This window comes from Mobula hypostoma, chromosome 12, assembly GCF_963921235.1.
Source record: "Mobula hypostoma chromosome 12, sMobHyp1.1, whole genome shotgun sequence".
NCBI lineage: Eukaryota > Metazoa > Chordata > Chondrichthyes > Myliobatiformes > Myliobatidae > Mobula > Mobula hypostoma.
Genome location: NC_086108.1, coordinates 82,323,020 through 82,340,696, shown reverse-complemented (window position 1 = coordinate 82,340,696; position 17,677 = coordinate 82,323,020). Strand labels below are relative to the sequence as shown.

Genomic DNA, 17,677 nt, shown 5'->3' with positions numbered 1-17,677 from the left:
GATTTGCCATGTTTAAAAATGCTATGCTATAAATAAATAATGACCATACCTATTTGGATGCGTATGCTGTGTTTTAATGCATTTGTGAATACATCACTATAGTTTTAATAGGTTTTTTTTAATTGTCTTCCATTTGATTCAGAAATTTCATTTGGTACAGCTCTGAATTTAGAATATGTTGGGGTTGGAAATAAAGGATGGCCTGCTTTAAGTCTCATCTAGCCAACTACTTCCAACAATTCAGACTTTATACTGTAAAGACTTTGCAAGTGTAGTAGCACATTTCACACTATCCTGAAGTAATTTAGAGGGTGCAAAAGTACAGTATCCTTCAGCTCAGGAAAGTTCAATCCAATCTCTTCGAAATCACGACACAAGGAAGCACAAGATAACAGCCTACAATATGTAATCAAGATACGGGGCAGGATTCAAATCTGTGTCTTGAAGATGAAATCAAGAAAATTGTCACTGGGGCCAATTTAAACGCTGTAAAACTTAGGGCAGATACCAAATAATATTACATCAAAGTTCCTGTTGTTTACCAAATAATATTGGCTGGACAAGCACCTTCAGCAGTTTTTCAGTACGCCCTTCAGAAACGTCAAGTGACAACTGTTGCAGCTTCAGAAAAGACACGATTGGCAACAGCTTCTGGATCATGTTTGATCTACATCTTACAATTTACCCAGAACTTGTTTAACTTGCGTGGATAAAATGGTTTTGTGAATTGTAAATCTAAATAATTTTCATGTTAAAAACAGAATGTAGAGAAGACAGTCAAGATACAAGATAGTCATAGTCCGAATGTATATCCTGAATTTGCCTAAATTGACACTTAAAAGGACAGAAATAAAAAATCTACTTGCAAAGGGACTATCCATTCAACTGTAAGCAGTCTGTATGAAATAAAAAGCAAATTACAGGTGTTTAAGTTCAATAAATTTATTAATGACAATTGCTGGCACCAAACTCAGTTACAGACACAGTAATACCCGAATCATTGTGCAGTGGACCACGAAGATTCATGTGTCATATACCTTCTTCAGAATTGGACATGGAATTCGAGTACTTTTCTTCCAGAATTGGACTTCACTTCAACCTACTGAAGATCTGCTCAGCCACCTGGAAGAAAAGAATTAATTTTTATTTCCAGCCTCTTTATTGTGCTGTCATATGAAAATTCAATGAACTATTTAGGAAATGCCTCTAAGAAGGGCATCCTATTGCCAGGTGGATTTATGGCTTTCAAACTGACAAGGAGAGCAAATAACAAAGTACATTTCCTATCTTGATCTTTAAAAATAGACTTCAACAGAAATAATTGTTCAATTAAGGGAAAAAGGCAACCTAGTTAGACAACCTGGACAAGGCTTTCAAGAACCGACACGTGACAAATTATCACCCTTTCTATTGTAGGAAACTTAATACCAGAACTAGAAAACAAATGATGATAGTATTTAAAATTTATTTAGACCACTTAATTTCTCAAATGTTCAGTTCTAATCTCTAAAATTAGTATTTAGTCCTATTTAGTCCTCCAACGTAAGCAGTGGATGTTAACAAGCATCAAAAGTCAGGTGTTTATAGTAACTGGTTCAATAAAACAACTTTTCTTTGATGAATTCCAAAATGTATTCAGGTATTTATTTATGAAGACAGTACTAAATAATACTTCAAGTGGTAACATCAGAACTGTGTTACCAGGACACTATATCAAAAACACAAGAGGATGAGCAACACCTAATGAGTAAATTAGAACTCCTCCCTAAAGGACAAGATGACAATGCAAGTATTTATTTCCCTCTCAGAATGATGAAGAAGTACTTACACAGTGGTCACGGGCATGCAGGAAATCAAAAAGCTCCTCTGTGCACGTCTCTGTTGTTTGTGATCTAGAGTTCACTCGATCTGTGCATGTGTCCAGGCGTGACCGCAGTTGCACACACTTTTCAAGCTGCTCGCATTGCTCCCTGATGTTTATTATGGGATCCTAAGAAAAATCAAATATTTTAAGTAAACCAAATACATGTTAACAGCATACAAGCATATTTCCCTATTTAATCATTGGATTTTACACTCAATTTGAGTGTGAGATACTTGCAAAAGACATGACAATCTTTCTTGTATGCATGGATAGCTGGATAGCAGATTGCATCACTGTCTGGTATGGGGGGGGGGTGGGGGGGTGGCTTCTGCACAGGACCAAAAGAAGCTGCAGAGGGTTGTAAATATAGTCGTCACCATCTTGGGTACTAGCCTACAATGTATCCAGGACATCTTCAAGGAGTGGCATCTCAGAAAGGCAGTGTCCATTATTAAGGACCCCCAGAACCCAGGGCATGTCCTTTTCTCACTGTTACACACTCAGCGATTCAGGAACAGCGTCTTCCCCTCTGCCATCCAATTCCCATAGGGACATTGAACCCGTGAACACTACCTCACTTTTTTTAATATATATTTTATTTTCTGTTCTTGCATGACTTTTAATCTAGTCGATATATGTATAGTGTAATTATACATAATTACAACCGCCATTCCATGTCCAACCTGCAACCACATGTGTGCTTCAGCCTACAAAGCCACATGCGTATCCACAGATGACTGCACGACGTTTAGTCTTCCTCGGACCCCGAGAGACAGCCACCCATTATTTTTTCTTCTTCTCTATTATGTATTGCATTGAACTGCTGCTGCTAAGTTAACAAATTTCACATCACATGCTGGTGATAATAAACCTGATTCTGAGATTTCTAAAATTTGCAAGAATAGCAAAAGACAGCAGGGTTTAATACAAAACTACTAAACCAGAATCAGATTGCAATGTCAAATCTACATTCTCCAATTGTCTACAGTACCTCATACCTATGGTAATTACTTAATTCTCAATTACGCATGTTGCAATTTTAAATAATTATGTTACATTACTAATAGGCTTGTCATTGCTCAATAATATTCTTAAATTTGCCTTTGTGAGATCAAGCAGAAAAATGAAAATACCTTGATGACAGAAATACAAGAATGAATGTTTTGCAAGCAGTTATTATTAGCCTTACTGCAGCATAGCAGACAATTTCAATCAAAAGAATGAAAACCAAAAACTGGCAAAAAGAGATACAGCATTTTACGCTTACCTCATCTGTTGCAGGAATACTAACATATCCTATAATACATGATGAAACAATCAGGTCAAATCCTCTGCTATCACATCTAAAATCACCACCAGTGTTGAGGAATAACTGGGTCAGGCATATTAGCTCCACATTTGAAAAATATGGCAGAGATTGGGAACTTAGCAAAATCTAGTGAACCTCCCAATTCCTCATTTCAAGAAGGCTCAGTATGCACCACCCTTGACCTGGGTGGCTAAGCCGTCTTAATGTTCAACGCCATCCGGACAGACAATTTCCAGACAAAACACCAAGGTTAATATGTGTACTTGCATCTGTTGTACTTCATTCGTGGCACATTGCCAATACTAGTGAGAAGAACACTTATTGTCCATCACAAATTACTTTATCAAATGCAGTGTTGAATCATCCTAGCTACAGTTGGTTTGCAGTCAGTCAAGTGCAGACCAGACTGGCCAAAAAGATTAATTTTCTCTGTTAAATTACATTACTCAATGATAGTGGTTTTTCATGACAATTATCATTTTCATGGTCACTATTGCCTCAAGGTTCAAAGTAAATTTATTAGCAAAGTACATATATGTCACCATATACAACCCCGAGATTCATTTTCTTCTGGGCGTACAGTAAATCCAAGAAATGCAATAGAATCCATGAAAGACCATACCCATCAGGATGGACAAACAACCAATGTGTAAAAGATAAACTGCAAATACAAAAGAAAATAATGAACAATAAATAACAAGAAAATGTAATGAAGAGACCTTTAACTAGACTAGACTATGTCAACTCAGGCCTAGGGGGCCGGCGTCGGGCACGATGATGGACTCTCCTCTTCTCCCCCTCCCTCATCAGTGTGTTCAGTTCATCTACATTAGCCACGCCGCTGTCTTCTAGGAGCGCGTGGACCATAGTCTTGGGAGGCCGCCCAGGGTTCATCCTACCATGCTTGGGCTCCCATATGATGACTAGGCTGGCAGGTAGCTCAGGGTGGCGTAGACAGTGTCCCGCTAGTTGCAGTCTTCTCCCCTCGATTTTAGTGGTGAGCATCGGTAGGTCGTCATAGAGCTCGACGTTCATCATGTGCTGTTGCCAACTCACGTCAAGAGCCATCCGGAGCATTCGTGTATAGCAACCATCTAGAGACTTTCACATAGTCTTGGTGAGTGTCCACGTCTCGCAACCGTACGTGAGAATGGACTCTATGACTGCTATGAAGATCCTCTTTTTAAGCCCTTTGGTCAGGTTTGATTTCCAGATTTCCTTCATGTCGTTCATAGCCCTCCACGCCAGCGCCTTCCGTATCTTTATGTCCTTCTCCGAACTCATCATTCTTGACCCGAGGTACTTGCAGTCAAAGACTTTCTTAATGTTATCATTCTCTACTGTCTTGACAGTACCTTCGTTGCAGTTAAACGCCATGTACTCTGTCTTTTCAGCGTTTAGGTGAAGTCCAACTTTATTGCACTCAATTTCCACTTTTGTCAGTAGCTGCTGTGCTTCCTCCATCTGGCCAGACAGCAGGACTATGTCATCTGCAAAATCGAGATCTGAGAGTGTAACTGGTCTGACCCCTTTGGTTCCGCCTGGTTTTATGGTAAAACCAAGCTTGTCATGATCTTTGGTAGCTTGACGTAGAGCATAATCAAGGATGATTATAAAGATGTAGGGTGCCAGAGTATCTCCTTGCAGCACACCAGCTAGGAGCTCGAACACTGATACAACTTTCGCCATGGTTTTGGTATAGCTGGACTCTATTGCTCTCAGTAGACGGTCTGGCACTCCGTAAGCTTTCAGGATCTTCAGCATTTTACCTCGGTGAATGGAGTCAAAAGCTTTGCGAAAATCAATGTAAGTACGCACGGCTGGTAGGTTGTTCTTCTTGACTTCCTCGATGATTCTACAGAGAGCAAGTATTTGCACCTTTAAAGTGAGTCCATAGGTTGAAGGAGCAGTTCAGTGTTGGGGCAAGTGAAGTTATACCCACTGGTTTAAGAGCCTGATGATTGAGGGATAACACTGTCCATGAAGGTAGTGGTGTGGTTCTTAAGGCTCCCGAATATTCTTCCTGATGGCAGCATTGAGAAGATCATGGCCTGAATGGTGGAGGTTGTTTAGGATGGATGTTGTTTTCCTGCGACAGTGCTCTATGTAGATGTGTTCAATGATGGGGAGGACTTTACCCGTGATGGGCTGGGCCAAAACCACTACTTTTAATACAAATTTCCATTCAAGGGCATTGGTGCTTTTATACCAGACTGTGATGCAATTAGTCAATATACTCTTCGTCACGCATCTACAGAAGTTTGTCAAAGTACTAGACGCCATGCAGAATCTTCACAAACTTCTAAGGAAGTAGAGGTGTTACTGTGCTTTCTTCATAATTACAGTTAGGTGCTGGGTGCAGGTGAGGTACGCTGAAATAATAACACTAAGGAATTTAAAGTTGCTGATCTTCTCAACCTCTGATCCAGGGCATCCAGTTTCCGCTTCCTGAAGTCAATAATCAGTTCCTTGGTCGTGATGACATTCAGTGAGAGGCTGTTGTTTTGGCACTAGTCAGATTTTCAATCTGTCTCCTAAATGCTGATTCATCACCACCTTTAATCTGGCCAACAACAGTGCTGTCATCAGCAAACTTGAATATGGCATTGGAGCTGTGCTTTGCCTCATAGTCCTGATGTTTGATTCTTTACTGCCCAGATGTTCCAGGGTTCAGTGAAGAGCCAATGAAATGCATCTGCTGAGAACCTTTTGTGAAACTAGGCAAATTGGCGTGGATCCAAGTCACTTCCCAGGCAGGAGTTGATCCACTTCTCAAAGCTCGACGATAGTCATTGGGGCAGGTTACCACGTTCTCCTTAGCATATGCTATGGTATACATTTCAATTAACTAAATTAATCACATTTAAATTTCTGAGTGTTGTGGGATTTGAACTTATTAGGATTATTGGTCAATTAATATAATCAGCATATTATTGGGATATGCTCTGCCCGCAATATGTATAATCCAGACATGTGAACACGATGTGCAGCTCACTACTCCCCAGTGACACAGTACGGAGTAGGTCCTTCTGGCCCTTCAAGCCACACTGCCCGCCAGATTAACCCCACAATTTATAATGACCAATTAACCTACCCAGTACATCTTCATACTGTGGGAGGAAGGGAGGACCCAGAGAAAATTCACACATTCCACAGAGAGGACATATAGAGACTGTTCAGAGAACTGCACCAGAATTGAACTCTAACCTCTGGAACACACCTTGAGCTGTAATAGTGTTGCACTAACTGCTCCACTTCCACCATCCCAGCAGTACATTCAAGGACCCACCATTCAAAAGAAACTGCCTTGTAAATTTACTTCAAATTCTCCTTTAAATTTACCCCTAGCACCTTAAACTACCTGCTTAGGCATTTGACCCTGGGAAAAAGATGCCAATTGTCTACTGTATCTATGCCATTCATAATATAAACTTCTATAATTACCCCAACATAACAGAGAAAACAACCCCATTTTGACCAACTTCTCCTTATAGCACAGCACACAAATCCAGGCATCCTGGTAAATACCTGCAAGGCCTCTGTATCCTTCCTATAATGCAGCAATCAGAATCAAATGTAATTGAAATGAAATAAAATGAAACTCCGTGTCATCCAAGTCCCCAGCAGAGCCCACCCTGCTGCCTGCATTTGACCGTCTTCCTCTCTTCTCATTGCTACCATCAGACAGAAGGTACATTGCTACCCTGGAGCCACTGGGCTCTTGGACAAGCTGTTTTTGCCTCGGTACTGAACTGGTTCTATGGTTGTGGACTCACTTTCAGGGAATCTGGAGTTCATGTTTTCTGTATTTGTTTACTTTTTTATTGTTTGCACAATCTGTTCTTTTCTTTGCACACAATGTCTTTGACAGTCTTGGCTGTGTGGGCATTTTGTGGATTCTAATGTATTTCTTTGTTTTGTGGCTGCTGCAAGAAGATAAATCACAAGGTTGTATACGGTATACATACCCTGAAAATGTACTTTGAACATTGCTGTAATCCGCTAAGACTAACTCATACTCTTTCCTGCCCTGTAACATGTACCAGTCAAATGGACAAGAAACTCTTTTGTAAAGACCATGTCTGCCAAATCTCTCAACATCTTGACATGGACAAAATCCGTTTCTCCCTTAATAGACAATATCAATATACAGGAATTCCCAACCTATGTTGGGAATAGTATTGGTAGAAGTAACATCTGTGTGTACAGGAAGCAAAAAGCAATGTTCAATAAAAAAGATTGTCTGAGATTTCAGACTAACCCTCAAATTAGAGGTTCATGTATCTAGAATTTATGCAAATGCCTTACCACTAATTCTTCTTCTTCCTCTTCATCCTAAGGAGAAAAAAAGTATAACAGGAAATGAAATGAAACAAATTGATCTACTACAGTTATTTGCATTCACATAGCAAGTTTTACCAAGGAGCTCTAGAAACATGGAAAGGTGAAAATGAAAGCTGGGGTTCTAAATAGCTAAGTATTGAAGCAATTAAGCCCAAAGGAGATGAAAAAGAGAAAAACAGCAACTCTACAATACAGTTGGAAATCTTCAACACTTCACTCAATGAACCACAATGAAAACGCTGGTGGGAGTTGTATACATGCCACCTAACAGTAGTAGTGAGGTTGGAGATGGCAACAGGAAATTAGAAATGCGTGCAATAAAGGAACAGCAGTTATAATGGGTGACTTCAATCTACATATAGATTGGGTGAACCAAGTTGGTAAGGGTGCTGAGGAAGCGGATTTCTTGGAATGTATGCGGGATAGTTTTCTGAACCAACATGTCGAGGAACCAACTAGAGAGCAGGCCATTCTGGACGGGGTATTGAGCAATGAGGAAGGGTTAGTTAGCAATCTTGTCATGCGAGGCCCTTTGGGTAAGAGTGACCACAATACAGTGGAATTCTTAATTAAGATGGAGAGTCATATAGTTAATTCAGAAACAAAGGTTCTGAACTTAAAGAAGGGTAACTTTGAAGGTATGAGACGTGAATTAGCTAAGATAGACTGGCAAATGATACTTAAAGGGTTGACGATGGATATGCAATGGCAAGCATTTAAAAATCGCATGGATGAACTACAACAATTGTTCATCCCAGTTTGGCAAAAGAATAAACCAGGGAAGGTAGTGCACCCATGGCTGACAAGGGAAATTAGGGATAGTATCAATTCCAAAGAAGAAACATACAAATTAGCCAGAAAAAGTGGCTCACCTGAGGACTGGGAGAAATTCAGAGTTCAGCAGAGGAGGACAAAGAGCTTAATTAGGAAAGGGAAAAAGGATTATGAGAGAAAGCTGGCAGGAAACATAAAAACTGACTGTAAAAGCTTTCATAGATATGTGAAAAGAAAAAGATTGGTTAAGACAAATGTAGGTCCCCTACAGACAGAAACAGGTGAATTGATTATGGGGAACAAAGACATGGCAGACCAATTGAATAACTACTTTGATTCTGTCTTCACTAAGGAGGACATAAATAATCTTCCGGAAATAGTAGGGGACAGAGGGTCTCTAGTGAGATGGAGGAACTGAGGGAAATACATGTTAGTAGGGAAGTGGTGTTAGGTAAATTGAAGGGATTGAAGGCAGATAAATCCCCAGGGCCAGATGGTCTGCATCCCAGAGTGCTTAAGGAAGTAGCCCAAGAAATAGTGGACGCATTAGTGATAATTTTTCAAAACTCCTCACATTCTGGTTTAGTTCCTGAGGATTGGAGGGTGGCTAATGTAACCCCGCTTTTTAAAAAAAAGAGGGAAAGAGAAACCAGGGAATTATAGACTGGTAAGCCTGACATCGGTGGTGGGGAAAATGCTAGAGTCAGTTATCAAAGATGTGATAACAGCACATTTGGAAAGCGGTGAAATCATCGGACAAAGTCAGCATGGATTTGTGAAAGGAAAATCATGTCTGATGAATCTCATAGAATTTTTTGAGGATGTAACTAGTAGAGTGGATAGGAGAGAACCAGTAGATGTGGTATATTTGGATTTTCAAAAGGCTTTTGACAAGGTCCCACACAGGAGATTGGTGTGCAAACTTAAAGCACACTGTATTGGGGGTATGGTATTGATGTGGATAGTGAACTGGTTGGCAGACAGGAAGCAAACAGTGAGAATAACCGGGACCTTTTCAGAATGGCAGGCGGTGACTAGTGGGGTACCACAAGGCTCAGTGCTGGGACCCCAGTTATTTACAATATATATTAATGACTTAGACGAGGGAATTAAATGCAGCATCTCTAAGTGTGCGGATGACATGAAGCTGGGTGGCAGTATTAGCTGTGAGGAGGATGCTAAGAGGATGCAGGGTGACTTGGGTAGGTTGGGTGAGTGGGCAAATTCATGGCAGATGCAATTTACTGTGGATAAATGTGAGGTTATCCACTTTGGTGGCAAGAACAGGAATACAGATTATCTGAATGGTGGCCGATTAGGAAAAGGGGAGGTGCAACGAGACCTGGGTGTCATTATACACCAGTCATTGAAAGTGGGCATGCAGGTACAGCAGGCGGTGAAAAAGGCGAATGGTATGCTGGCATTTATAGCGAGAGGATTCGAGTACAGGAGCAGGGAGGTACTACTGCAGTTGTACAAGGCCTTGGTGAGACCACACCTGGAGTATTGTGTGCAGTTTTGGTCCCCTAATCTGAGGAAAGACATCCTTGCCATAGAGGGTGTACAAAGAAGGTTCACCAGATTGATTCCTGGGATGGCAGGACTTTCATATGATGAAAGACTGGATTGACTAGGCTTATACTCTCTGGAATTTAGAAGACTGAGGGGGGATCTGATTGAAACGTATAAAATTCTAAAGGGATTGGACAGGCTAGATGCAGGAAGATTGTTGCCGATGTTGGGGAAGTCCAGATGAGGGGTCACAGTTTGAGGATAAAGGGGAAGCCTTTTAGGACCGAGATGAGGAAAAACTACTTCGCACAGAGAGTGGTGAATCTGTGGAATTCTCTGCCACAGGAAACAGTTGAGGCCAGTTCATTGGCTATACTTAAGAGGGAGTTAGATAAGGCCCTTGTGGCTAAAGGGATCAGGGGGTATGGAGAGAAGGCAGGTATAGGGTTCTGAGTTGGATGATCAGCCATGATCGTACTGAATGGCAGTGCAGGCTCGAAGGGCTGAATGGCCTACTCCTGCACCTATTTTCTATGTTCCTATGAACAGTCAAACTACAAGTCTGTGGTTGGTAGACAGGATGGAATCTGTGGCAAAGATTTGAGTTCATGGTAGTCATCAAATCTGTGTCAAAGATGAGAAGTCCATGAGAGGGAATCAAAGATGGTTTCAGTCTTTGCAAAGTTTGACAGCTTATTCATGAATGCACATTGGACAATCACTTACTACACCAGGACAACAAAGAACTTCCAACCTACTATTAATAGTATTTGGCCAAAGATTTTGTTTTATAAAAGGTTTACTTAATAATTTAGTACACCATTTAAAAACTCATTACATGGAACCTTTAAAATTTCATGGAAATAGCAGAAATTCCCACCAACTGAACACTAGAAACCACATCAAAATAAAGTTCCTCAAGAAAAAGGGAAAACATTGACAGTAACAACAAATTTAAATGTGCATATACATACTCCAGTGGTACCTGTTAATTTCACATTATCATGATGGGAAATGCCAAATTTACTGAGATTTGTTGAAATTTTAAGATCTGACCCTTTTTGCTTTACTGTCATATTAAAGGACTGCACCTAACCAGAAGGGTAACATACATAAAATGCTAGAAGAACCCAGCGGATCACATAGCATCTATGGAAATGAATAAACAGTTGACATTTTGGGCTGAGACCACTCATCAGGACTGGAAAGCCAGAGTAAGGTGGGAGGAGGGGAAGTAGTAAAAGGTAGAAGGTGATAGGTGATGCCAGGTGTGTGGGGGAGGGGGGATTGAAGTAAGGAGCTGGGAACTGAACGGTGGAAAAGTAATGGACTGGAGAAGGAATCTGATAGGAAACGTGAGTGGACCATGGGAGAAAGCAAAGGAGGAGGGGCACCAAAGGGAGTTATAGGCTGGTGAGAAGTGGTGAGAGAGGAGCCAGAGTGAGGAATTGAAGAGGAAAAGAGGAAGAGAAAAAAACAGATGTTGGAGAAATCTATCTTCATTGTCATCTGGTTAGAGGCTACCCAGATGGAATGAGGTGTTGCTCCTCCAACCTGAGAGTGGCCTCATCATAGCAGTAGAGGAGGCCATGGACAACATCTCAGAATGGGAATGGGGGATTGTAATTAAAATGTTTGGCTACTGGGAAATCCTGCTTTTTGTGGACAGAGTGAAGGTGCACAATAAAGCGGCTCCCCACTCTACGCCGGGTCCACCAATGCAGAAGCTGCATCAGGAACACAGAATACAGTAGGTGACCCCAGCAGATTCACATGTGAAGTGTTGCTTCACCTGGAAGGACTGTTTGGGGCCCTGAATGAAGGTGATGGAAGGAGGAAGTGAATGGACAGGTGTAGCACTTCTTCCACTTGCAGGAATAAATGCCAGAAGCGAGATTAGTGGGAAGGTACAAATGGGGAAGTAAATCATGGAGGGAGTGACAGGATCCCACTGAATGTGGCTGATGTTTTGGAGAATGATGTGCTGGATGCAGAGGCTCACAGGGTGGCAGGAAGGTGGACTGAGATGCACGGGAAATGAAGATTGGGTAGGGGCAGCATCAATGGTAGAGGAAGGGAAACCCTGTTCTTAGAAGAGGACATCTCCGATGTCCTAGAAAGGAATACCTCAAACTGGGATCAGATGTGGTAGAGACGAAGGAACTGAGAAAAGGGAATAGCATTTTTACAGGAGAACAGGGTGGGAAGAAGTATAATCAAGATGGTCATAGGAGTTGGTGGGTTTATAAAAGATATCAATGGACAGTTTGTCTCCTGAGACGGAGACAGATTGAAAAAGGAAAGGAAGTTGTCAGGAATGGACCAAGTAAATTTAATGGTAAGACAGTAAAGGGTTAATTGGTTCTGCTGACATGTAAAAATTAGACTTCAAGCTAAGCTCTGCTGGCTTGTGCACCTGTAAACTAGGAATTATATTTCTGTCTAGAAAAATGTGGAACTAGGGTTGGAAAGTGAAGAACTACCTCATTGTGCACAATCTCAGTTTGATGGCTTTTGCCTTTTAAGGTAACCAAAGGGTCTTTGTTTTAAAATACCACTGTTGCTGGGCATGTGACTATGGGGTTAGCTAAAACTTGTTTCCTGTTACATGACATAAATGATATAAAAACTCTGTCTCTGTACTTTAAGGGAGAGAGACCACTGGTACGGATCCCATGTGTGTCCGCGAAGTGCGTTCTCTTTCCAGTAGCGAGCTACTAATAAAGAAGCAGTTGCTTTATCTCCCGTAGTACTGTGTGTTCCTGCATCGGGTAACAGGTGATAATTAGAAGTAATGTTAAACAATGGCAGGGTGGAAGTTAGTGGCAAAGTTGATAAAATTGACGAACTCAGCATGGGTACATGAAGCAGCACTAATGCAGTCATCAATGTAGCACAGAAAGAGTTGGTGGATGATAACCAGGGAAGGCTTGGTACATAGGCTGTTTCACCTAGTCAATGAAAAAGTAGGCATAGCTGGGAGTCCATGTGGGTGCCCATGGCTACACCTGAGTTTGGAGAAAATGGGGGTGCCAACAGAGAAACTGTTAAGTGTGAGGACCAGTCCACCAGATGGAGGAGAGAAACCGGTTGAATTTGTTGTCACGAAAGAAGCAGAGAGCTTTAAGGCCTTCTTGATGGGGAACAGAAGTATATTGGGACTAGACATCCATGGTGAAAATGAGATGGCCAGGGCCAAGGATCTTTGGTAGGGGATGGAAAAGAACAGTGCAAGGTAAGGGAACTATGAAGTTAATGGCAGTGGATCTGAGTTGATGAGTTGGTGATGGTATTGGATACAATGTCTTAACAGTCTTGAGTGGGGTCCTTTTCAAGGGAAGTGTCCAACCATTGCAGCCTGGCTTCAGCAGAGTAGAGGTTAGTCCACCAGACAACAACAGTACACCTCTGTGTACGTGTTTGATGGTGAAGTTGAGATTGATGCAGAAGAACCTCTCTTGATACTTCCCAACATCCACAAACCTGATTATCTGGGTAGGCCAAATGTTTCTGCCTGTTCCAGCCTTACTCGTGTCTGCACACCGCAACTCCATTTTAACCCCTTGGTTCAATTCTGTCATTCCAAGGAGAAAAGGCCGAGTTCACTCAACCTATTCTCATAAGGCATGCTCCCCAATCCGGGCAACATCCTTGTAAATCTCTCCTGCACCCATTCTATGGTTTCCACATCCTTCCTGTAGTGAGGCAACCAGAACTGAACACAGTACTCCAAGTGCGGTCTGACCAGGGTCCTATACAGCTGCAACATTACCTCTCAGCTCCTAAACTCAATCCCAAGATTGATGAAGGCCAATGCGCTGTATGCTTTCTTAATTACAGAGTCAACCTGCGCAGCAGCTTTGAGTGTCCTATGGACTCAGACCCCAAGATCCCTCTGATCCTCCACACTGTCAAGATTCTTACCATTAATACTATATTCTGTCGTCATATTTGACCTACCAAAGTGAACCATGTCACACTTATCTGGGTTGAACTCCATCTGCCTCTTCTCAGCCCAGTTTTGCATCCTATCAATGTCCCGCTATAACCTCTGACAGCCCTCCACACTATCCACAACACCTCCAACCTTTATGTCATCAAACTTACTAACCCATCCCTCCACTTCCTCATCCAGGTCATTTATAAAAATCACAAAGAGTAAGGGTCCCAGAACACCACTGGTCACCGACCTCCATGCAGAATACGACCCGTCTACAACCACTCTTTGCTTTCTGTGGGCAAGCCAATTCTGGATCTACAAAACAACGTCCCCTTGGATCCCATGCCTCCTTACTTTCTCAATAAGCCTTGCATGGGGTACCTTGTCAAATGCCTCACTAAAATCCATATAAACTACATCTACTGCTCTACCTTCAACGTGTTTAGTCATATCCTCTAAGAATTCAACCAGGCTCATAAGGCCTGCCTTTCACAAAGCCATGCTGACTATTCCTAATCATATTATGCCTCTCCAAATGTTCATAAATCCTGCCTCTCAGGATCTTCTCCATCAACTTACCAACCACTGAAGTAAGACTCATTGGTCTATAATTTCCTGGGCTATCTCTACTCTCTTTCTTGAATAGTGGAAGAACATCCGCAACCCTTCAATCCTCCAGAACCTTTCCTGTCCCCATTGATGATGCAAGGATCATCTCCAGAGGCTCAGCAATTTCCTCCCTTGGCTCCCACAGTAGCCTTGGGTACATCTTGTCCAGTCCCGTTGACTTATCCAACTTGATGCTTTCCAAAAGCTCCAGCACATCCTATTTCTTAATATCTACATGTTCAAGCTTTTCAGTCCGCTGTAAGTCATCCCTACAATCGCCAAGATCCTTTTCTGTAGTTAATACTGAAGTACTCATTAAGTACCTCTGCTATCTCCTCCGGTTCCATCCACAGTGGACCACAGTGTTGGTCTGGATTTCCAGCATCTGCAGAATCTCTTGAAGGGTAAAGGTCTTCTCACAGTAACCACACATAGGATGGAATAATGACAAATCTGCATAGCAGTTCAATTAAGAAAAATGGTAACAATATTCTAGTTTCAGCTTCACAAAATGATTACAGTACTGGAGGCCGGTTGACCTGCTAAGTCCATAGTGTGTCAACATAAGAGAAATTCAATGAGCTCCACACTACCCTATCCTCTACAAATAGCCATGTACGAGATAACAATCTGCTCTCACTATTGCCCCTGAGAGTGGCAATTGTACACAAGTAATGCCACTCATGTCACTTAGTTCTTTCAACAATCACCATTGTTCTAAATCACCTGGTTCTTCATATTTCCACTGGGAATAGCTTCACTGTATCCTCATTGCCTTTATGGCTTTAAATGTTGGAACCTTTATTCCAAGGAAACTGTAGCTTCTCTAATCTATTCACACAACTAAAGTCCTTTAACCTTGCACTCATTTAGTCTCTTCTAAAGTCCATACATCCTTTCAAAAGCGCTACATCTCAGAAAAAGAGACTGCAGTCGGGCCAAGATAGTGCTTAATAAAGTTTTATTTTATTGCTCTGCTCTTACATTCCATGCCTCTATCATAAGACCCAAGATTCCGTCAGTTTTTTAACCTATTCTTAATCAGCCACATCCCTTTCACTTAACGTTACAGATTTATCCATCTTTTAAAATTGTTTTACGATGGTACCCACTAACTTATATTGACTTGCTCACATTAAAGTAGTAGACTACAGCAAATAAAATTAAGGCATAATTTGAAAATGTTGCTGAAAAGCAACACCAAAAGTGGCATCAAGACACATCCTCACCAAATACACACAAAAATACACTCCCTTTGGAGCTAGAAACTCCAGCGTTCAGTGCTGGAAACAGGAGACCATTCAGCATAATGGCGCGGGGTGGGGAGGAACAGTTGCACTGCAAGTGAGTAGTGGGATCCAGAAATGAAATACGCATCAGGTCAGATTAAACCCTGTCACACTCGCATCTTCTTTTTACCCAGGGCTCCCCACACTTCACAGCTCAACCGGCCCGTGACCAGTGTGTCCTCTGGCTCACCCCGCCACGGCGCCGAATCCTCGGCCTTGGTTTGCCCTTGGCTCCCGGCCCGGGCCCAAATTTAGGGTCACAACTACTTTTAGAGCAGACGCCACCTTTATATCCTCTGTCTCCGTATCCCCCCTCCTTGCTCCACTTTCCTCCCCATTCTCAAGCAGTTACACTCACCTCAGGCTCTCCGGTATGGGACACCTCCTCGTCCTCTACACCCATGGTACCAACTAGCAGCAGCGAGAGAGGGAGAGAGCCGGCACCCAGACCGCAGCAGAGCCGCCCACGTTAAACACCCGGATGGCGGCACGACCTCTAGCGGATTGTCACTATGAGGAAATGCTGCGTGAACGTGCTTTACGGAACAGAATCCGCAGTGAATGAGTTAAATTTTGTAAATGAAACAAGTATGTAAGCAGAAAAGGGAATTCTGTCTACGTCAAAACACCAACAGGAACTCAGCAGGTCGGGCAGCATCTATGGAAATGAATAAACAGTCGAGACCCTTCATCAACAGTGGGAAGGCGGGGGGCGGAAGATGCCAGAGTTCAATTAGAAAGTTGGGAGGGGAGGCATCTACAGAATCTCTGTTTATGATTTGTGTCACTCTTTAAGACACTGAGTCCCAGAGACCTCTTAAAAGACGTAATCCTTCTACTAATTAATTTAAATCTATGCTCCTAGTTTTTAAGGAGCAGATTTAGGCCATGCGGCCCATCGAGTCTATCCGCCATTATAGATCATGACGGATTTATTTTCTCTCTCAACCCCACTGTCTTGCCTTCTCCCTATAACCTTTAACGCCATATCAAGAAACTATCAACCTCTGCTTTAAATACTGCATACCCAATAACTTGGCTTTCTCAGCCGTCCCTGGCAATAAGTTCCAGATTCACCACTCTCTGGCAAAAGAAAATCCTCATCTCTGTTCTAAAAGGGCATTCTTCTATTTTGAGCCTGTGCCCTCTGGTCCTAGGCTATCCTATTATGCAAATATTGTCTGCACGTCCACTGTATCTAGACCTTTCAATATTACGTACGTTTCAACGGGATCCCTCCTCCAGCGAGTACAGGGCCAGGCTCCTTACATTAACCCATTCATTCCCGGGATCATTCTCATGAACCTCTTCTGGACTTGTGGATCATCTTCAATGCCTGCACATTCTTAAATTTTGGGCCCCAATCTGCTCACAATACATGAAATACCTTATAAATCCTCAGCATTACATCCTTACTTTTATATTCTATTCCTCTGGAAATGAATGCTAACATTGCATTAGCCTTCCTTACTACTAACTCATCCTATAAATTAACCTTCAGGTAATCCTAACTGCCTGAATTCACAACTCATTTAGAAAATAATCTACGCTTTTATTCTTTCTACCATAGTGCATGACCATACACTTCCCCACACTGTATTCCGTCTTCTACTTCATTGCCCATTCTCCTAATCTATCCCAAGTTTTTGAACACCTCTGGCAAGACCTTCCTGTTTATTGTACCTTTCATTTTCAGGATCTGGATGTCTTTAGCAAGACCACTGTTTCTTGTTCATACTTGTATATAAGACCATAAGACCTAGCAGCAGAATTAGGCCACCCGGCCCATCGATTCTGCTCCACCACTCAATTATTGCTGATCCTTTTTTAAAACCTCCTCCTCAACCCCAGTTCCTAGCCTTCTCCCCGTAACCTTTGATGCCATGTCCAATCAAGAACCCATCTGCCTGAAATACACCCAGCGACCTGGCCTCCACAGCTGCATGTGGCAACAAATTCCACAAACTCACCACCGTTTGGCTGAAGAAATTTCTCTGCATTTCTGTATTGAAAAGGTGCCCCTCTATCCTGAGGTT

At 42.1% G+C, this 17,677-nt stretch overlaps 1 protein-coding gene across 1 annotated transcript; it reads right to left on the bottom strand.

Annotated features, from left to right (window-relative positions):
• Positions 1-926: 926 nt before the first annotated feature.
• On the bottom strand, positions 927-16,136 carry LOC134354964 (cytochrome b-c1 complex subunit 6, mitochondrial). Its single transcript, XM_063064521.1, has 4 exons — positions 16,000-16,136; positions 7,482-7,508; positions 1,829-1,990; positions 927-1,122 (listed from the first exon to the last, which is right to left on the bottom strand). Exons 1-4 carry the CDS (start codon positions 16,042-16,044, stop codon positions 1,090-1,092), a joined length of 267 nt encoding a protein of 88 aa, XP_062920591.1. The 5' UTR covers positions 16,045-16,136; the 3' UTR covers positions 927-1,089.
• Positions 16,137-17,677: the final 1,541 nt, after the last annotated feature.